This window comes from Pan troglodytes, chromosome 3 (genome assembly GCF_028858775.2).
Source record: "Pan troglodytes isolate AG18354 chromosome 3, NHGRI_mPanTro3-v2.0_pri, whole genome shotgun sequence".
Taxonomy (NCBI): domain Eukaryota; kingdom Metazoa; phylum Chordata; class Mammalia; order Primates; family Hominidae; genus Pan; species Pan troglodytes.
This window is the reverse complement of record NC_072401.2, coordinates 145,438,775-145,461,331: the sequence shown is the minus strand read 5'-3', so window position 1 is coordinate 145,461,331 and position 22,557 is coordinate 145,438,775. Positions and strand designations below refer to the sequence as shown.

At 37.8% G+C, this 22,557-nt stretch overlaps 1 protein-coding gene across 4 annotated transcripts in view; it reads left to right on the top strand.

Moving 5' to 3' along the window:
* The window catches only part of GYPE (glycophorin E (MNS blood group)), a 42,433-nt gene that overhangs the window by 3,175 nt on the left and 16,701 nt on the right, over window positions 1-22,557 (top strand). For 2 of the 4 annotated variants that reach the window (XM_063809049.1, XM_054683867.2), the window contains exon 1: window positions 3,563-3,651. The exons of the other annotated variants lie outside the window; for them this stretch is intronic. In XM_063809049.1, the coding sequence (XP_063665119.1) occupies window positions 3,615-3,651 (37 nt within the window). In that variant the 5' untranslated portion in view covers window positions 3,563-3,614. Of the gene's footprint in view, window positions 1-3,562; window positions 3,652-22,557 lie in introns of those variants that run through there. 4 annotated transcript variants of the gene reach the window in all.

The window sequence follows — 22,557 nt, the reverse complement described above, 5'->3', positions numbered from 1 at the left end:
TCCCACCTATATTGCAGACGTCACTGATAGCTTGTAATACTTTTCTACCTGAGGTTTAAGTATGTAAACATGAAGAATTAATAACAAGTTAAACTCTTGTTTTGAAAATCTAATTTGCCAAATATAATTGAGGAAATACTATAAGAACTAAATCTCTACTGATCCTCTCTTAGGAGCAATTTGACATAATTTTTGTAAGTTTAAAGACAGACTTTAAAACAACTTTCCGGTCACAACTTCAAAATAAAGTACAAGTTAATTGCAAAAAAATAAAAAATAAAAATTAAATTAAATTAAGAATGCTAATATCTGTTCTGCCTCTCTAACAGGGTTATTTTGAGTGTTAGATTTATCTTACTTGTAGTTGTTTTTTTATTTTAAAAAAATTTTGAAATGATAAACTAACAAAGGTCAGGGAAAGTTCTTAGACTACTCTGGCAAAGCAGGCTGGACAATTCTAAGGCGATGAGGTACCAAGGAGGCTAGTAGTATAAACCACAGTGCCTCAACTTTCCTGCCCCTCCCCTGTTCTCCACTCCTCCATGCAAAACATGAAAAGCAGACTTCTCCACTGGCAGATCAGACTAGCATGCAACCATCTTCAGGAATAATCTAAGCCTGAAATAGTTGAGAGGTAAGTAATTGACAAAAATGAATGGTTCTCTGTCATGAAACAAGCAAGGTATAAGTTTGTGTTGATCGATCCAACTTGCCTTTTCTAGATTATAACATTGAACTTCATCCTTCTTAACTACGTCATAGAAATGACTCAGGCAATTCAAAAAATAGCTTAAAGTCATGTAGTATCAAGAAAATTGGATAAGTTTTTTATGTTTGATTAAATGCCTCAAAAGTACTTGTTTTATTTTATGCAAAGATTCAAAATTCTTAAAAGATGTGGATTTGTCTAATAATTTGCATGATATAGCTCATAGGTAGAATTTTATGATAATTCTGAATGTGTACTTCTGTAAAAATATTTCTGAAAAATTTAAAGAAGATTAGGGAATGACTGAAAGAGAAAAATGTAATCTGATGTATATTTTTTTTTTGTTGCATTTACAGGGCTCACATTTTTTCCTTCCATTGTGCAGATAGGCCACTAGAGAGCACTGTACGGCACTGCTTCCTCACACCCTGTGTGAGGTGCTGAATCTGACCTCTGATTTCCTCATTGAGAACCCTCCAGGTTTTGACTTACTTTAATAGGGCCAGGTACTCTATAGGGCATTGTGCCAGATGCTGGAAACAGAACAACAGAGACAGGACCCACAAATACAAAGGAACAGATTGTTCAGAACAACCTGAGACAGGTGTTAATAAACAGGCATGTGTCAGCACTACAGGAGTTTAGAGAATTGCTAACGATGTGATTCTGCAGGAAAGGAAAGTGGGAGGTCATGGAAAAGAAAGCACTCTCAGACTCTGACCAGTCCAGGCTGAAGAAGGTATGAAAGCTGAATTTTAGGCTGAGTTTCCTTTTCATTTTCCCCTTCCTGCCTTAGCAATGGACCTCCATACTGGAGGGAACCTGAAGCTAGGATATGACGTAGGTTACCCGCAGGATATATAAAAAATGATCAGCCTATACACCAGGACTGCCCGTGAGAAATTGCTTTCCTCTGCACTGCAATATTCATTTGTCATTTATTGATTTGAGAAATATTTATTGTCAAGTGTGCCCCAAGCACTCATTGGTAAATAAGATAGCCATAGTCAGGGTGTGTCCACTTAAAAACTGTAGTCCAGTGGAGACACAATGATTGCAACGTAGTGTAATAAGTCCTGTGATAAGGCAAGAAGATGGAACCACACAAGTATAGAGCAGGGGCACCTGACAAAGACAGGAAGTCAGGGAAGGCTTCGTGGAGGAAGTACTATTCAATGAAGACCCCAAGCAGAATTGGAGGCCACCTAAGAAGGAGTAGGTGTATTCCAGGTGAAGACAGCACAACCCAGAGGAAAAAAGAATCAAATAGGATTTTATTTGTGTACACACAATTTTGAGATCTTGCTGTTTTCCACTTACCCATTTTATCCTGAGTCTCCATATCTTTAACTATTTTTGAAAACATGATTTTAATAGTTGCTCTAATAGTCCATTGTAAGAATAGTGACATTTATTTACCCATTTTCAGAAATAGCATTTTTAAGACTCATGCTAATCGCTCTCCCTTTGTCAATATAAAATCATCTGAATTAACTCTTACTGCTTATATGAATATCAACAACATTTCCTTTACTTGATTGACTCTTGAGCACAATTCCTGCAACCCAACCTGATATCCAGCCATAACAAACACTGAATTTATGGAAGGTATTAAATTATTATGTATTGTTTAATTTTAAGTTTTTAATAAAATTTGCTGCAGTTGTTTTACATGAATTGGCAGGGCCTTAAGAGGCACTCTGGATTCTTTTCTTGCTGCTCAGATTACCCCCTCTGTGTCATTCATTCTTCCGTCTCTCCCAAGTCTGCATCTCCACTCCCTCCATCCATTAGTCCCTCAATCTCAGGCTCCTCCCTCTCTGGGATGCTCTGCTGATACTTATCTCCATCTTTTATCCAGTAAATAATTTTTCTTCTCTGTGGTCCAGTTTCCTGAAGCTGCAAACATTAGCTTCATAAATGATTTTTTTAAACCACACTTTGGGTAAATATGTAAGTATGATATATGTGGCAAATTGCTCACATAGCAAATTGATTTTCTGGGTCAGGCAGGAAAGACTTTCACAAAAATCTTACAGGAAGTAAGATGATTTAGATGGAGTATCCAGTCACCTTCTGTTGAAGCATTTCAGACCTAATTTATATTTTTTGTTCTGTCTCCCTTTAAAATTGAGCTTCCTCACATTTCCATACCTTTCATTTTAACCTACTTTAATGATAAGGTTTTTGGTTTGTTGGGTTTTGTTTCTGACTGTTTGCATTTATTGTCTTGGTATTCATTTATGCTTACTTAGCAAGGTATATTTCAGAGAGAAACAGCTCACTGGTTTCATAGCTGCACAGCACTAGCTCTTCAGTTCAAACTCTATTTTCACTGAAAGATTTGTTGCATCTCATGTCTCTTACATTGCTGTGTGACTCACCATGAGTTTGGGAGTATTTCAGAACCTCAGAACACTCAAATGATTTAAATTTCTCAAATATGTTCATTTCACATATAGGAAGTCACTTTCATTTGGACCACTGGGTCTTGACATTAGAAATGAGAAGGTCCATGGCTCCACAACAGCTACCTCAGCCTGGCACGTGCCCTGGCCTCAGAGATTCACAGTCCAGTTCTTTGTCCAGTTGGGTGGCTCCTGTCTACCACCTTACCATGCCCACTTAACTGATGCAAAGTTAATATCACAAGTAGCCACCTGTTCCTTGCAGTGAAAATTGTACTTACCACTTTCATAGCCCCAAGATATCCATGTATCTTTATTAACAGGCGCTTAACAATTTGCATCATTTAAAATGCATCCCCTGCCTATCAGCTGATGATGGCCGCAGGAAGGTGGGCCTGGAAGATAACAGCTAGCAGGCTAAGGCCAGACACTGACACTTGCAGTTGTCTTTGGTAGTTTTTTTGCACTAACTTCAGGAGCCAGCTCATGATCTCAGGATGTATGGAAAAATAATCTTTGTATTACTGTTGTCAGGTAAGTGATTTTATTTCATCTTGGTTCTGTTATATTGGGTATGAGATCATAGAATAAAATATAAACTATCCTATTTTAGTTCTATCTTATTTAAATGAATAAATGAGTAGTATTTCCTCTTCCAGTCTGGTGGATGGATTTTACTGGAACTCAGCTACCAATGTGGGGGAAATGGCACAAGGGAGCCCAGTATTTATGGCCGAATCCAGTTTTCTAGTATGAGAAGCTTACTTCAATTCTAAGTCTAGCTAGAATTAAAATAATTTTATCAAATGCTATGAGAAATAGCTCTCTGTGAATAAATGTATTGCTTTGTTTGAGTTATAAGGAGATTCATTTCCAAACTAAAGAGTTATTAACAAAGGTGTTATATGGCTTTTAGTTTTCAAAAGGTATAATTTCCTATTTCTGCCAAATGGTGAGAAGCCAAAAGCATGAACACTGAAACCGTGGGAGTTGTTCGCTTCTCTGTGGGTCCATTACTAAAGTGTCACATAGGAAGAAACAAAAACAAAAACAACTCTTACTGGCTTAGGTGTCGTGTGAATTTTAGGAGAAATTTAAATCCATTAAAATAAATATCATAGGGTCATTATTAAGTTGTATTAATTCAATAATTTGAATTTAACTTAGTTTAAATTTAATTATTAATTTAGTGTATTAAATTAACATGATTTTGGCCTCTTTCTGAGAATATTATAGTTAAACATCCTCTCAAGTGCAGTGCTTATATGTTAGCAATACTAGTGCCCAGCACACAGGGGGCAGGCAGTTGCTTGAAACATTCTGAGTCTAGTAGACATTGCTGTAACCCAAGTGAGAGCAAGTATCAAGGATCTACTGAGCACTCTGTAGCATACAGGGAAGAGAGATCAGCATTTTCTAAGATACCCTAGGGGTGGATAAAATAGTGCAATAGTTAAGAGCACAGGCATGAGGAACAGACAGAACTGGGTTCAAATCTAGTTTTACTTCTCAAGGCTGGGGAACATTAAGGCAAATTATGTGCCCACATTTTTATGTGTCCTCGTCTTTAAAATGCAGGCAATGTTGGTACTTGCCTCATAATAATTGTGTAAATATTAAACAAAATATTTAATGGAATACACTTACTGATGCCTAAAACAAAGTAAAATGTTAAGCTTACTATGCATTTTCTATGATTAGAATTAACTATCATGATTAATAAGTATTAATAATATATTATTAAAATAAGCAGTAGCTATCAATAGTTACACACTAGGGAACAAACCTACGTATGTGATTGGTGATTTCTGAAAAGTCAGAGAGAAAAGAAAATTACAGAAAGAAAACAGAAAACAAACATAGCTACTCTAATTTTTTAAGCAGAAAAGTATGAAAACATTTAGTTTGAAGAAAAAACAAATGAAAGGGATGTAGTGTAATATTTGTATATGTATTCATATATTTGAAGTGCTATTACACAGAAAAAAAGATGTATTCTTTGTGTTGCTCCATGGGGCAAACCAAACTGGGTGTAACTCAAACAAAATTAGACACTGCATACTCTACTGGGGGGTGTGCCCAGCATTTGGGAAAACTCTGTGTGACTTACAAGTGCCCCAAATTTGGAAAGGGTTCCTGGCAAAGAAATGATTTTTTTTTAAATTTCTACAACTACACAAGCAGATAGTGAATTAAAGCCTTAAATGGCACTTAATAAAGAGGTCACTGGGGCAAGATGACCCTGAAAGCTACAATGGTCTCCAGTACCCAAGCTGTTATCATCTTCGTAGCTTCAGAAACCCTCCGAGGAAACTCTCTTGATGTGGCTACTTTATAGTATAACAGAAAGGTGTAAGATCAAGTTTTTCCCCCATACTGATTAGCTGAAGAGTAAACATGGTGAAGTCTTTTTCTTTTTTTTCTTTTTCTTTTTTTTTTTTTTTTTTTTGCTATGAAAAAAAGACGATTGCCTTGCTTTCTCCAGGAATCTTAAGAATAAAGCCAATATTTCTAATTCTAAACTTACCAGAGATCTTCTTCCAAATGGAGAACCATTTTTTCTAATATGACTTGATTCCCAGTCCCTGAATTCCTGCACTCATTTGATGATTCAGTCATTACATGTCAGATTGTGAACCAGACACTGAGCCCACAGCAGGAAGAAAAATGGGCTCCCATGGAGGATACACGGAGGGTGGGCACAGTGGATGGTGGGAGGGAACGCAGATAATAAATGGAACAACAACTATCTTATTAAAATAAGATAAAAACAGTCAAAAATAATACAAAGCATATAAAACCAGGTAAGATGATAAACATGAATGCCGAAAACTGCTTAAGAAAAGGGTAGCAGGGAATTATTTTCTGAGTAGATGACATTTATGCTAAACGTGGAACAAGGAGATGGAGCCAACCCTGAAAATTCTGGGAAAAGAGGACAGAACGCAGAGGGAAGAGCAAGAGCAAAAATTCTGAAACAGGAGGTAAGTTACTGTTTTCAAGGAAAAGCTGGAGCTTTAATCTGAAAATCAGATTCTGAAGCTAAGAACCAATTTGAAAATACAGTACTATACCACTTCAACTAGGAAATTATGGCATAAACCAGGAGTCTCCAAAAGCTTTTTTGTGTTTACTTAAAAATTCATACAAAATTTGCATTCTAGGTCATAATATACTAATTTAATTGGAGGAAACAAAGGGACTGGTGTGATATCATCATGCCTACTTTATTCATCCGTGTATCCCCAGAATCTAGCACAGTTCCCGATTGGTATTTATAGTAGCATACTAGTTGAATAAGCAAGGAAGGAGGTGAAGGGAGGGAGAAGGAGAGATAAGCAGAGAGGGAGAGAAAGGAAGAAGGAAAAGGAAAAAGGAAGGAAAGGAGAGGATGGAGAGAGAGAGGGAGGCAAGAAGGGAGAAGAGAGAAGGGAAGGGAAGAGACAGGAGGAAGGGGAGGAGGAAAGGAAAGAGGAAATATTTGTTTTCATCTGGTTAGACACAGTGAGTGCTCCGCATAGACAGATCATTATTGCCCTGTGCATCTGACTCATACCACGCAGGTACATCAGTCTGAAAAGCACATGTTAAGTGAAGAAACAAGGCATCTCTTTTTTTTTTTTTTTTTTTTTTTTTTTTTCAGGGATCCAAGAAGAGAGCCTTGCTAGCTGTCTATTTAATTGGCACAGGAAAGAGTTACAGGAACTGTATGCCAGGGAATACATGACTATAAATTCTTTAAAAGCAAAACCTGTGTCTTCGCTTATGTGTCCCACACATTGTCAGCCACATAGTAGGCAGACAGTATCAACTACTCAAAATGACAAATCACAAATGACCAGAATTTTGTGGCAGACTAGTTTAGCCATGAAAAATCATTTAACACCCGTGGGCCTCAGTTTTCTTGTGCCTATTCAATAAAGCGCCGAGTAGATGGTATCTACAATCATTTTTCATCTGTAAACCCCAATGAATCCCCAAAATTCAGCCTGAGATGAGCTGGACTAGTTGCCAAATCTATAGATATCTTTAGCATGGTGTGAAATAGGGTTTTTAGAGAGAAACAGACACCCACTGTGAACTCCTTTGCATAAAAGGTCTGAATAGAGGGGAAAGTAGGGATGGTATCTCAAACTTACTTCGTAGTGATTTTAAATTAGGAAATTTAGCTTCACATTCTTGTGATAAATTTCTTTTCACCTTGGTTTCTAGAAGATTATTCAAAACATCTATGAGACTATTTGAGAAGTATACTTTTGAGGAATTTCCCCCAAGTTATCTTTACAGATTATATTTTGACACCAACTGCAAATGTAATATCTTTTGCTCAAAAAAAAAACCCAATCCTTCTTATATGGTGCTGACAAAATCAGGCTGGACCTACATTTTTACATCATAGATTTCCAGCCATTATTATCATATCCACATCTTTAGTAAGTACCTATCTGTGTAGTTTGCTGTGATAAATGAACTAAACTAAAACTAAAGCAAAAATGTTGAAAAAAAAAATTCCGGGTGTATCTCTGAGTGTTGGGATTGTAAGATTTTATTTTTTTTTTCTCATTTTAAATACTTTCTAAATTTTCTGCAAAGAGAACCATATAATATAATCAGGACAAGTTTTAATATATTTTAAAAAGTAAATCGAACAAACACAATCTCTGCTTTCTAAGAAGTCTTTCATTTTTGTGCGTTGGTCATAGACTATGACTATACAATTTATTTATGATATCTATTAAGAATTTCTGTCTAACCCAAATTATTATATGTAAGCTCTGGAAAAATGATGTCATCTTTCTTTGTAGTGTACAAAGTTCTATAAACAGCTATTTAATCAACTTTGGTATTTCCATCCCTAGATTTATATACAGCAGGTTAGGTTCCATACAGAGGCAGGTTCTGAATAATAAAAACCAACAGTGATATAGCACTTACTTTGTGCCGTGCACTGTTCTAAGCGATTTACATACACTTAATTTTTAAAATTGTAGTAAAATACACATAAGTTTACCATTTGAACCATTTTAAAGTGTACAATCGGTAGCATTTAATGCATTCAAAATGATGCACACCCATCACCATTATGTAGCTCCAGAATATTTTCATCACTCCAAAAGGAAACCTCTTACCCATTAGCAGCCACTTCCAATTCCTCCAGCCCCTGGAAACCACTAATTTGTTTTCTACCTCTACAGATTTACCCATTGTAGATATTTCATATAAATGGAATCATATAATAGCCTTTTGTGTATGGCTTCTTTCACTTAAAATAATGTGTTTAAAGTTCATCCATATTGTAGCGTGTATCAGTATTTCATTCCTTTTATAATAAATGTTATTCCATTGTGTTGGTATATCACATTTTGTTTATCCATCCATCATTTGATTAAAATTTGGGTTGTTATATCACATTTTGCTTATCCATCCATCATTTGATTAAAATTTGTGTTGTTTCCACCTTTTGGCTATTGTGAATAGTGCTGCTATAAATATTCCTGTACTAGTTTTGTTTGAACCCACTTTTAATACTCAAAGATGTATAGGGGTAGAATTGCTGGGTCATAGTAATTTTATGTTTAACTTACTAAGGAACTGCTAAACTCTTTTCCACAGGAGCTGCATCTTTTTACCTTTTCACCTTTTCACCAGAGTGTATGAGGTGCCAATTTCTCCACAATCTTGCCAGAAATTGTACTTTTTCATTTTTTTAATTATAGCCATTTCAGAGGGTATGAAATGGTTTTTCACTGTGGTTTCTTGCATTTTCCTAATAACTCATGTGCTGAGAATCTTCTCATGTAGTTGTTGGTAACTGCATTTTGCATATCTTTGGAGAAATGTTGGTTCTAGTCCTTCACCCATTTTTAAATTTATTTTTGTCTTTCTGTTGCTAAGTTGTAAGAGTTCTTTCTATGTTCTGGATAAAGAGTCTTATCAGATACACTATTTGCAAATCTTTTCCTTCATTCTGTAGATTTTTGTTTTTACTTTTGATAGTGTCCTTTGATGCACAAATGTTTTTCATTTTCAAGTCCAATTTATTTTTCTTTTGTTGCTTACGCTTTTGATATCATATCTGAAAATGATTGCCAAATTTAAAGTCATAAAAACTTCTCCCTATGATTTCTTCTAAGAGTTTTGTAGTTCTTCTCTTACATTTAGCTCTTTGGTTTATTATCAGTTAATTTTTCTATATGCTGTATGTTAAGAGTCCACCTTTACTATTTTGCAGTTGTCCCAGCACCATTTGTTGAAGAGACTATCCTTTGCCCATTGAATGGTCTTGACACCCTTCTTGAAAGTTAATTGGCCATGGATATACGAGTTTATTTCTGGAGTCTCAATTCTATCCTAAGAATATGTCTGTTCTTGGGGCAAAATCACACAGATTTTATTGCTGTTACTTGGTTATACGTTTTTAATTCATGAAGTGTGATTCACCAAACTTTGTTCTTCCAGATTGTTTTGGCTATTTAGATCCCTAACAATTTCATAGAAATTTTAGGATTAGGTTTTCCATTCTTGCAAAAAAAATTATGTGCATTTTAACTTAATCTGTTCAATAACTCTATAAGGTAGAGACTAATCCATGTATAATGATGGAACAAAAATATAGAGATCAAGTTAATTTTGCAAGGTCTCAGGTAGTTGCTAGAGGAATCAGTTTGAGCCTAGGCAGTTCCACTGCAGAATCTGTGCACTTGGAGAATATGTTATGTTGCCTGTACCATACCTAATGATGTTCCAGGATTGGCTCCGTTACTCTTACAACATTGTCACTCAGTGTTCTGCCTGTGCTTTCACCAAGCTGAAGACTTTAATGAAGGTTGACGGTCTGTCTTCCTCACGTGGTGCAGCTAAGGAACTCTAACTGTGTGGCTGTTATGTTAGCCTTTTGCTCCTTTTTATATGGGCTATAGAAAATGTTTTTAAATTCTGGATTTAAAACATCTCCTTTTGATGTTATCACTTATTTCCCAGTCATCATTATATTTTTAAAAACCAAAATAGAAGGAAATAAATACAAAACATAAAACATGAATAGTACAGCTATTTGAGGCAACTGAGAATAGAGATCATGGCACTGAAATTGCATTTTGCTAGGAAAAAGACCACAAAAGTTCTCCCCTTGCTACCTTTCCTGAACTATTCTGCTAGATTCAGACCTCAAAAACATTGTATCAGGAAATACAGAAATGTTCTTTCAAAATGAGTGTATGGGAATGTGGGAATGCCTAATAAAATCTGTCTTCATTGATTCGTTAGCAAAAAATCTTATAAATCCATAGCTTGTGATTGCAAGCAGATATATTTCAGATCTTTCTGTGTTTGTTTTTTGCTTTCTTGATCTATCACAATTGGAGAAAACTTAAAATTTCTCAATGGTTTTGTATTTTTGCCAATTTCTTATTCTGCTTTATGTTTCTCGTTGCTATATTATTGGGCTAAAATGGTCCATAATTACTTAAGAATCATTGTGAAATATATTGCTTAATGACACAAGTAAATCTTTTTCACTGTTTGTAATGTCTTTGCTCTTAATTCTACTTTGCCTAAGATTAATACGGTTATTCCTGTTTAGTTTTATATGTATTTATTGATTTATTTTGAAGATGGAGTCTCGTTCTGTCGCCCAGGCTGGAGTGCAGTGGCACGATCTCGGCTCACTGCAACCTCTGCCTCCCGGGTTCAAGCAATTCTCCTGCCTCAGCCTCCCAAGTAGCTGAGAATACAGGCGCACACCACCACGCCCAGTTAATTTTTTGTATTTTAGTAGAGACGGGGTTTCACAGTGTTGCCCAGGCTGGTCTCCAACTCCTGAGCTCAGGCAATCCACCTGCCTCGGCCTCCCAAAGTGTTGGGATTACAGGCATGAGCCATTGCACCAGTCGTAACCTATCTCTTTTGACTCAATCTAAAAGTTTCTGTCTTTTAATACAAAACCATAATCCATATGCATTCATTAATTCACAACTGACATTTAGCATCTTATTTCTGTTATCCTATTTCATATTTTATGATTCCTTGTTTCTGCTCTTTTGATATATATACTATGTTTTATTTGCACTTATCCTTTCATGTGTTTCTACAGTATATAGCCTACTTGAAATTGTCCCATTAGCTAACTTTATGTTTTTGAAAGCATTCTCTCTCAGAATTCCCATTTTAGTGGTGCAGCACACACAGAAAGTCTAAGTGCTTTCTGGAGCTAGATAAGCTGGATAAAGGTGTGCATGAGCCACTGGTCAAAGGCTTGTGCAGGCCGTGAGTGCATTTCAGGTATTTCATATGCTATTGATCTGGCAGCCAGGTATTCACATAGGGTATAACCAGGTTCATCAGGCTCAAAACATAATCAAGTATTATTGAGACACAGTTAATGTGCACTACAACTCACAGCACACAGACTCACACACACACTTGTCTGAAATAAAATTCCACAAAATAATACCTTCCCTTATTCTGTGTGATGTACTTTGATATATTCTCTCCTATTTTATACAACTTAATTTTTTTTAGAGACAAGATTTTGCTCTGTGGCCTAAGCTGGACTGCGGCGGCACAGTCATAGCTTACTTCAGTCTTGAACTGCTGGATTCAAGTGATTCTCCAGCTTCTGCCTCTCAAGTAGCTGAGACTTCAGGTGTGCTCAACCACACCTGACTAATTTTTTTGTTATTTAATTTGTAAATACGGGGTCTTCCTATGTTGCCCAGGGTGGTCTCGAGCTCCTGGCCTCAAGCAATCCTCCTGCCTTGGCCTCCCAAAGCACTGGGCTTACAGGCATGACCCACCACACCTAGAATACAACTTAATTTTTATTATTATTATTATACTGTAAGTTTTAGGGTACATGTGCACAATGTGCCGGTTAGTTACATATGTATACATGTGCCATGCTGGTGTGCTGCACCCATTAACTCGTCATTTAGCATTAGGTATATCTCTTAATGCTATCCCTCCCCCCTGCCCCCACCCCACAACAGTCCCCAGAGTGTGATGTTCCCCTTCCTGTGTCCATGTGTTCTCATTGTTCAGTTCCCATCTATGAGTGAGAACATGCGGTGTTTGGTTTTTTGTCCTTGCGATAGTTTGCTGAGAATGATGATTTCCAGTTTCATCCATGTCCGTACAAACGACATGAACTCATCCTTTTTTATGGCCGCATATTATTCCATGGTGTATATATGCCACATTTTCTTAATCCAGTCTATCATTGTTGGACATTTGGGTTGGTTCCAAGTCTCTGGTATTGTGAATAGTGCCGCAATAAACATACATGTGCATGTGTCTTTATAGCAGCATGATTTATAGTCCTTTGGGTATATACCCAGTAATGGGATGGCTGGGTCAAATGGTATTTCTAGTTGTAGATCCCTGAGGAATCACCACACTGACTTCCACAATGGTTGAACTAGTTTACAGTCCCACCAACAATGTAAAAGTGTTCCTATTTCTCCACATCCTCTCCAGCACCTGTTGTTTCCTGACTTTTAATGATCGCCATTCTAACTGGTGTGAGATGGTATCTCATTGTGGTTTTGATTTGCATTTCTCTGATGGCCAGTGATGATGAGCATTTTTTCATGTGTCTTTTGGCTGCATAAATGTCTTCTTTTGAGAAGTATCTGTCATATCCTTTGCACACTTTTTGATGGGGTTGTTTGTTTTTTTCTTGTAAATTTGTTTGAGTTCATTGTAGATTCTGGATATTAGCCCTTTGTCAGATGAGTAGTTTGCAAAAATGTTCTCCCATTCTGTAGGTTGCCTGTTCACTCTGATGGTAGTTTCTTTTGCTGTGCAGAAGCTCTTTAGTTTAATTAGATCCCATTTGTCAATTTTGGCTTCTGTTGCCATTGCTTTTGGTGTTTTAGACATGAAGTCCTTGCCCATTCCTATGTCCTGAATGGTAATGCCTAGGTTTTCTTCTAGGGTTTTTATGGTTTTAGGTCTAACGTTTAAGTCTTTAATCCATCTTGAATTAATTTTTGTATAAAGTGTAAGGAAGGGATCCAGTTTCAGCTTTCTACATATGGCTAGCCCGTTTTCCCAGCACCATTTATTAAATAGGGAATCCTTTCCCCATTGCTTGTTTTTCTCAAGTTTGTCAAAGATCAGAGAGTTGTAGATGTGCGGCATTATTTCTGAGGGCTCTGTTCTGTTCCATTGATCTATATCTCTGTTTTGGTACCAGTACCATGCTGTTTTGGTTACTGTAGCCTTGTAGTATAGTTTGAAGCCAGGTAGCGTGATGCCTCCAGCTTTGTTCTTTTGGCTTAGGATTGACTTGGCGATGTGGGCTCTTTTTTGGTTCCATATGAACTTTAAAGTAGTTTTTTTGAATTCTGTGAAGAAAGTCATTGGTAGCTTGATGGGGATGGCATTGAATCTATAAATTTCCTTGGGCAGTATGGCCATTTTCATGATATTGATTCTTCCTACCCATGAGCATGGAATGTTCTTCCATTTGTTTGTATCCTCTTTTATTTCATTGAGCAGTGGTTTGAAGAGGTCCTTAACGTCCCTTGTAAGTTGGATTCCTAGGTATTTGATTCTCTTTGAAGCAATTGTGAATGGGATTTCACTCATGATTTGGCTCTCTGTTTGTCTGTTATTGTTGTATAAGAATGCTTGTGATTTTTGTACCTTGATTTTCTATCCTGAGACTTTGCTGAAGTTGCTTATCAGCTTAAGCAGATTTTGGGCTGAGACAATGGGGTTTTCTAGATATAAAATCATGTCGTCTGCAAACAGGGACAATTTGACTTCCTCTTTTCCTAATTGAATATCCTTTATTTCATTCTCCTGCCTAATTGCCCTGGCCAGAACTTCCAACAATATGTTGAATAGGAGTGATGAGAGAGGGCATCCCTGTCTTGTGCCAGTTTTCAAAGGGAATGCTTCCAGTTTTTGCCCATTCAGTATGATATTGGCTGTGGGTTTGTCATAGATTGCTGTTATTATTTTGAGACACATCCCATCAATACCTAATTTATGGAGAGTTTTTAGCATGAAGGAGTTGTTGAATTTTGTCAAAGGCCTTTTCTGCATCTATTGAGATAATCATGTGGTTTTTGTCTTTGGTTCTGTTTATATGCTGGATTACATTTATTGATTTGCGTATATTGAACCAGCCTTGCATCACAGGGATGAAGCCCACTTGATCATGGTGGATAAGCTTTTTGATGTGCTGCTGGATTTGGTTTGCCAGTATTTTATTGAGGATTTTTGCATCAATGTTCATCAAGCATATTGGTCTAAAATTCTCTTTTTTGGTTGTGTCTCTGCCCGGCTTTGGTATCAGGATGATGCTGGCCTCATAAAATGAGTTAGGGAGGATTCCCTCTTTTTCTATTGATTGGAATAGTTTCAGAAGGAATGGTACCAGTTCCTCTGGAGTGGACCTCTAGCAAACTCCGACAGACCTGCAGCTGAGGGTCCTATCTGTTAGAAGGAAAACTAACAAACAGAAAGGACATCCACACCAAAAACCCATCTGTACATCACCATCATCAAAGACCAAAAGTAGATAAAACGACAAAGATGGGGAAAAAACAGAGCAGAAAAACTGGAAACTCTAAAAAGCAGAGCGCCTCTCCTCCTCCAAAGGAACACAGTTCCTCTCGAGCAACGGAACAAAGCTGGACGAATAATGACTTTGACGAATTGAGAGAAGAAGGCTTCAGACGATCAAACTACTCCAAGCTACAGGAGGAAATTCAAACCAAAGGCACAGAAGTTGAAAACTTTGAAAAAAAATTAGACGAATGTATAACTAGAATAACCAATACAGAGAAGTGCTTAAAGGAGCTGATGGAGCTGAAAGCCAAGGCTCGAGAACTACGTGAATAATGCAGAAGCCTCAGGAGCCAATGTGATCAACTGGAAGAAAGGGTATCAGTGATGGAAGATGAAATGAATGAAATGAAGCGAGAAGGGAAGTTTAGAGAAAAAAGAATAAAAAGAAATGAACAAAGCCTCCAAGAAATATGGGATATATGAAAAGACCAAATCTGCATCTGATTGGTGTACCTGAAAGTGACGGGGAGAATGGAAACAAGTTGGAAAACACTCTGCAGGATATTATCCAGGAGAACTTCCCCAGTCTAGCAAGGCAGGCCAACATTCAGATTCAGGAAATACAGATAACGCCACAGAGATACTCCTCAAGAAGAGCAACTCCAAGACACGTAATTGTCCGATTCACCAAAGTTGAAATGAAGGAAAAAATGTTAAGGGCAGCCAGAGAGACAGGTCGGGTTACCCACAAAGGGAAGCCCATGAGACTAACAGCGGATGTCTCGGCAGAAAATCTACAAGCCAGAAGAGAGTGGGGGCCAATATTCAACATTCTTAAAGAAAAGAATTTTCAATCCAGAATTTCATATACAGCCAAACTAAGCTTCATAAGTGAAGGAGATATAAAATACTTTACACACAAGCAAATGCTGAGAGATTTTGTCACCACCAGGCCTGCCCTAAAAGAGTTCCTGAAGGAAGCACTAAACATGGAAAGGCACAACCGGTACCAGCTGCTGCAAAATCATGCCAAAATGTAAAGACCATCGAGATTAGGAAGAAACTGCATCAACTAACAAGCAAAATAACCATCTAACATCATAATGACAGGATCAAATTCACACATAACAATATTAACTTTAAATGTAAATGGACTAAATGCTCCAATTAAAAGACACAGACTGGCAAATTGGATAAAGAGTCAAGACCCATCAGTGTGCTGTATTCAGGAAAGCCATCTCACGTGCAGAGACACACATAGGCTCAAAATAAAAGGATGGAGGAAGATCTACCAAGCAAATGGAAAGCAAAAAAAGGCAGGGGTTGCAATCCTAGTCTCTGATAAAACAGACTTTAAACCAACAAAGATCAAAAGAGACAAAGAAGGCCATTACATAATGGTAAAGGGATCAATTCAACAAGAAGAGCTAACTATCCTAAATATATATGCACCCAATACAGGAGCACCCAGATTCATAAAGCAAGTCCTGAGTGACCTACAAAGAGACTTAGACTCCCACACAATAATAGTGGGAGACTTTAACACCCCACTGTCAACATTAGACAGATCAATGAGACAGAAAGTTAACAAGGATACCCAGGAATTGAACTCAGCTCTGCACCAAGTGGACCTAATAGACATCTACAGAACTCTCCACCCCAAATCAACAGAATATACATTTTTTTCAGCACCACACCACACCTATTCCGAAACTGACCACATAGTTGGAAGTAAAGCTCTCCTCAGAAAATGTAAAAGAACAGAAATTATAACAAACTGTCTCTCAGACCACAGTGCAATCAAACTAGAACTCAGGATTAAGAAACTTACTCAAAACTGCTCAACTACATGGAAACTGAACAACCTGCTCCTGAATGACTACTGGGTACATAACGAAATGAAGGCAGAAATAAAGATGTTCTTTGAAACCAATGAGAACAAAGACACAACATACCAGAATCTCTGGTACACATTCAAAGCTGTGTGTAGAGGGAAATTTATAGCACTAAATGCCCACAAGAGAAAGCAGGAAAGATCCAAAATTGACACCCTAACATCACAATTAAAAGAACTAGAAAAGCAAGAGCGAACACATTCAAAAGCTAGCAGAAGGCAAGAAATAACTAAAATCAGAGCAGAACTGAAGGAAATAGAGACACAAAAAACCCTTCAAAAAATTAATGACCCAGGAGCTGGTTTTTTGAAAGGATCAACAAAATTGATAGACCGCTAGCAAGACTAATAAAGAAAAAAATAGAGAAGAATCAAATAGATGCAATAAAAATGATAAAGGGGATATCACCACCGATCCCACAGAAATACAAACTACCTTCAGACAATACTACAAACACCTCTACGCAAATAAACTAGAAAATCTAGAAGAAATGGATAGATTCCTTGACACATACACTCTCCCAAGACTAAACCAGGAAGAAGTTGAATCTCTGAATGGACCAATAACAGGCTCTGAAATTGTGGCAATAATCAATAGCTTACCAACCAAAAAGAGTCCAGGACCAGATGGATTCACAGCCGAATTCTACCAGAGGTACAAGGAGGAACTTAATTTTTTAGCGCCAGTGACAACCCACTGGACTGATTTCATAGCCCATTACTAGAGGAATGCACCATCTTGACTGCAGGTTCGAATTTTCTCAGAGAATCTCTGTAGCACTGTTGATTGGGTTTCACATCCAAAGATTCTAGTTATGCTAATACAGGGGCCAAGCAAACTATAGCCTGTGAACGGCCGGCACCCTAGTTTTGTATACCTTACAAGTTACAAATGATTTTTACTTTTTTAAGTGCTTAAAAAAATCAAAATAGGCCAGGTGCAGTGGTTCAAGCTTGTAATCCCATCACTTTGGGAAGCTGAGGCGGGTGGATCATGCGGTCAGGAGATCAAGATCGTCCTGGCTAACACAGTGAAACCCCATCTCTACTAAAAATACAAAAAAATTAGTCAGGCTTGGTGGCGGGCACCTGTAGTCCCAGCTAATTGGGAGGCTGAGGCAGGAGAATGGAGTGAACCCGGGAGGTGGAGCTTGCAGTGAGCCGAGATCGGGCCACTGCACTCCAGCTTGGGCGACAGAGCAAGCCTCTGTCTCAAAAAAAAAAAAAAAAGAAACAAAAAAATTCAAAATAATAATAATAACATGTGGATATTATACGAAATTCAAATTCTACTGCCCACAAATAATTACTGGAACATAGTCATACTCATTTATTTATGCTTTGGTTTACATATTGTCTGTAGCTGCTTTTGCACAGTGACAGAGTTGAATATTTGTAGTAGATGGTCCACAAAGCCTAAAGTAGTTACGGTCCACAAATCCTAAAGTAGTTACTCTCTCTCCCTTTACATAAGAAGTTTGCTAATACTTGTACTAAGGGCTCTCAACAGACAATTTGAAAAACTTAAGTTTTAGACTAAAGATTTCCAATCTAAATTCCTGTGGAGCTTTCTGAAGCTGCCAGGTAGAGATGGGAACAGGTTGTGAGGCTGCAGGCCAAACACTTAGGCCGGCTTCCACCAAGAAGTTCAACTCTGTCTGTTTCACACACTGATGAGCTTATCCTTGGAAAGTGATTAAAGTAAAATTAAATGCGAATTGAGGGAGGAAGTGAGGGAGACTGTGGCCCTAAAACAAAACCCTAAGAAACACCAACATTTAAGATGGCAAATGATGTTATTTCTAAAGTCGTTCAGGCTAATATCCCATACTGTAGCTGTTCACTTTATAGATAAAGGTGACACTAGAACCATAGACAATGTAAGAATGGACCTTGAAACTCAGGAAGATGAAGTTTACATATATTAATCTATATTACCAACTGGAGCAGTTGTTCTCACTGCTGGCCGCACATCAGAATCCAATGCCTGGATATCACAGATGATTCTACCATGCAGTCAAGGATGAGAACAAACTAGTTTCATTTCTGCAATTTTGTATTGTTCAACCAGTGAAAGGAAGTACCAGTGGTGTGAGAACTTTGGGATAAAGTTTTTGTTTTCAATTGAAATTATTTTCATCCAGCCCAACTTCCTCAAGCCCAAATTTAATGTGTGTGAAGTTCAGCTACAGAAATACCAAACCTTAGACTAAAGCGGACACAGGTAAAATATGTGAAATCCCCTTTTGTTCTGAGGATTCTTTAGTAGGCAGGAGTGACCAGATTGGAATATGCTTGGCTGGAAAAATTAAGATTCAAGTTAACAAACTGTTAATAACCAGAACCATCTGCTCTTCCGTAATGTGGATTTGCCACTGCAGGTCACCCTACAATGCTATGTTAGAGGTACAACACTCCTACCCTCAGGCTATAAACAAGGTGAATTATCATCTTTATATCTCTTCATTTAGCCCTGATTTGCTGAAGTGAAGGCTTGCTTGAGAGTTGGTTGCATTATAATTTGGTGAGAATTTAATCTCTCAATGACAACTTACTTGATTCTCTCATTCTCTTTCTGCTACATAGATCACAGTAGACCTTGGCAGACAGTTCTGTAGTTACACAGGTCTGAATTCAAAATCCAGCTCTGCCACTTGGCTGCTGTGTGAACTTAAGCAAGTCAGGCAACGTTTCTGATGTTTTTTTTTTCCTCCTCCACAAAGAATAATTAATATATAACAATAGGGTCTCAGCTAGTTGTTTTAAAAATGGTTAGAAAGATGTGTGGAATGAAGTAAGTGTGCAGTAAGTGTCAACTACAAATATTATTATCTTAGACATACAGATTTCCATGATTCATGAATGGTGAAGCATCTTAGAAGACATCCATTCCAGGCCAGGCATGGCGGTGCGCACCTATAGTCCCAGTTGCTCAGTAGAATGAGGCAGGAGAATTGCTTGAGCCTAGGAGTTTGAGGCTAGTATGGGCAATATGGTGAGACCCTATCTCAAGAAAAAAGCAAAACTTTTTTTAAAGTTTAAAAAGAGAGACATCTGTTCCACTACTGTCATCTTAGAGGCCAGAAAACTGAGGCTCAGATAATTTCAGAGACTTGCACAGATCCCCCAACCATTTGGTGGCAAAGCCAGGAATAGAACTCTGCTCTCCTTTCCCACTGGGACAGTGGACAGAAATTCATCTTGATTTCCATCTGTCCAGGCTGAAGAATGTGCACTGGCTGGAATGACAGAGTGACTGATTTTTTTCTCCACCTCTGCTGTCTCAGCAATGGTTTGGGACAGTGTGGATGACCAGAAGCTGGATAGTACAGAGCCAGGCTAAAAAGTTCAGGCTTCCTGAAGGGAAGCTGCAGTCGTCCTAGGCCACAACACCTTCGAGATACAATAAATACAGCACCCTTCTCTACCAAGTTAGGAAAGGAAGAAGTGTGACCAATTAGTTGTATGGGGACTGCCAAAGCACGCCAGTCTGAAGATGAGCAGAAACTGGCTCATTCCATTTGGCACCTAGCACACTAACTGCACCAGTTAATAGGCCACGGTTTTCTCCAGAGCCATTGGCTGAAGAGTTCAAATAAAAAGTATTGAGAATAGGCTATCCAAAACAGTAGGCTCAGATGCTATCACACAAAGCACTTTATCCTTAAGTTCCATTTTTCTAAATTGTAGTTGGCTGCTTTGGCTTAATAAAAACCTTCCAAAAGAAAAATGAATGGCCACAGACAGTATGGGTATCTAACTATATTATCACAACTTGACCAAGATTGAACGTGCCAATCCTTTGGTTCAAGAGCCAAACAAAATCGTTCCCTTAAAATATTGCTTCATGGGAACAGTCTTCTTCAAACATCTTTTAGCACAGACAAGATTCCCATTTATACGTTAATTCTGTCCAAGACAATGAGATTGGGCAGAAAAGGCATTGAGTTGGAAGTCAATGGATATGAGTTTTTGTCCCAGTTTTACCACAAATTAGCTGAGCATAACTTCCACAGATGCATTTATCAAGTAGTTTTCATGGTCATTGCAATGACAAAAAACTGTAGCATTTAGAAAATTTAGTTTTCAGACTTGGAAACTATTTAAGGCATTTCATATGAAGGGTGTGTCCTTGTAAGAGTTTGCTTATGCAAGATAAGGCTTCTTTCAGCTGCAAGTCAGGAGCGAACCAAAACTCAAACCAGCAGCTTATCACATCTTGACGAGAGCTCAGCCACTGGAAGTTTTGGCATACAGCAAAACTGAAGGGTACTTATACAATATCACATTTTATTTTTATTGTTTCTAATAGCATTCCAGGTTAGAAATGTCAATTATTTGGGAAAGCTGAGTGGTCTGGTAGATAAAGCATATAGCAGAGAGCTAGGAGGCTGGCTATTTCCAGTTGTTATCCTAACATGTCTTGGGCCCCCAAGTCACCCCACCTCCTTGGTACAATGGGAACAGTGGCAGAAGTCCATGCTCTCTCCCCCAACACATGGGGATAAGAGACAAGAGAGGTGAAATGTTCTGGAACATATCCAATGTTATACAAGTATAAGCTGTGAGATGATCCAAACACAAATTTTGAATATTTCATTTTCTAGAAAGTATACCAATTCATTCCACCCTTCTCAAACCTAAATTACAGAATTCAATTCAGGTCACACAGATTGACTATGTACTAAGTACCATAGCAAATGCCATTTCAGTGCCTGAAAACTGAAAAACATAAATTTAAACTAGGAGTTTGAGGCCTCACTAATGACAAAACATACCTTTATATTTTATTTTGCACTAATTTGCCACTTAAACATGAAACTTTTATCCATCTGAGAGATTTGCCAACACTTGCCTGCTAGGTGCCCTAAGCCTCCACATCAATGCATGTTATACTCCCCTTTCTCCATATGTTAGCCCATGCTATTTCTTTATCCCTCCCTCCTCTGCATCTTCACTTAAAACTCTGCCCATCCTTCAGGGTTCATCCAGTGATTCATTTGCAAGTAGGCATGGGGTAAGGTCTTGAGAGTATGTTTCTCAGAGGCCTATGCAGCTAAGAAAATGTGCAGTGTTGGCACAAGGTCTGTCTATTCCTGGGTAGCCAGATGCTGGACACATCTTTCATAACACCACAAGGTAAATATACTTCACTTGGAGAGAGAGGTGAAATTTTGCAGGTATAGACTGGATGTGTTCCTGCCAGAAGACGTGAAGGGATTAAGAAACTGACTCTCATCTCAGTAATGCTAGAGCAAAACATAATTTCTCGTAGTCACTACAGTATAAGCACACTGAGGGGTAAGAGATATAATCTAAGTAATACAATAAATCAGTGTGGAAAAAATCATCAAAATGAAGACTACATGGTTTTTATTAAAATTCTAGCTTTTAGGATGTCCAGGGAGCTCAGGAATTTAGTTGTCCTTTTTTGTATGTACAATATGCCCCAATGCTTGCTGACTAATGTACTAAAACATTAGAGAAATCTTGCTGACAACATCTCAACCAAGCAGCGAGATCTGGAAGGTGAGACTAATATTGGGGGTCAGCAGAATTAAGTCTCAGTTCTGCTGCTTACCAGATATGCTAATCTGAGCTAGTCATTTAATTTTTATGAGACCAAATGTCTATCTGTAAAGTCGGCAATTTGGATTAGATGTGCTGCAAGTGGTTTTCTAGCTTAAATGTACCTTCTGAATTCAACAGGGCAATACTTAAACTGACCTTTAATCTACGAATGACACAAGTAGATTTTTGAAAGCTAATTTAGCTACAGAAAGCTGAGAGCTCCAAAGGCAAAGAGATAAAAATAACAGGAGAGCCTTCCCTTAATCCAGTCCCTAAGCAGTTTTGGCAAACTAAAGTTTGTTGTTTAATGGTTACGAGTTTGCTTCAATGCTTTCTACCCAGTTTACTGAACTAAATAGTATATAGCTATAGTAAAAAGTCCTATTCAAAAACCATCTTCTCACAGATATTTTGCAGCTTTGCAGAATTGAATATGTCCACAGATGTCTATTAGC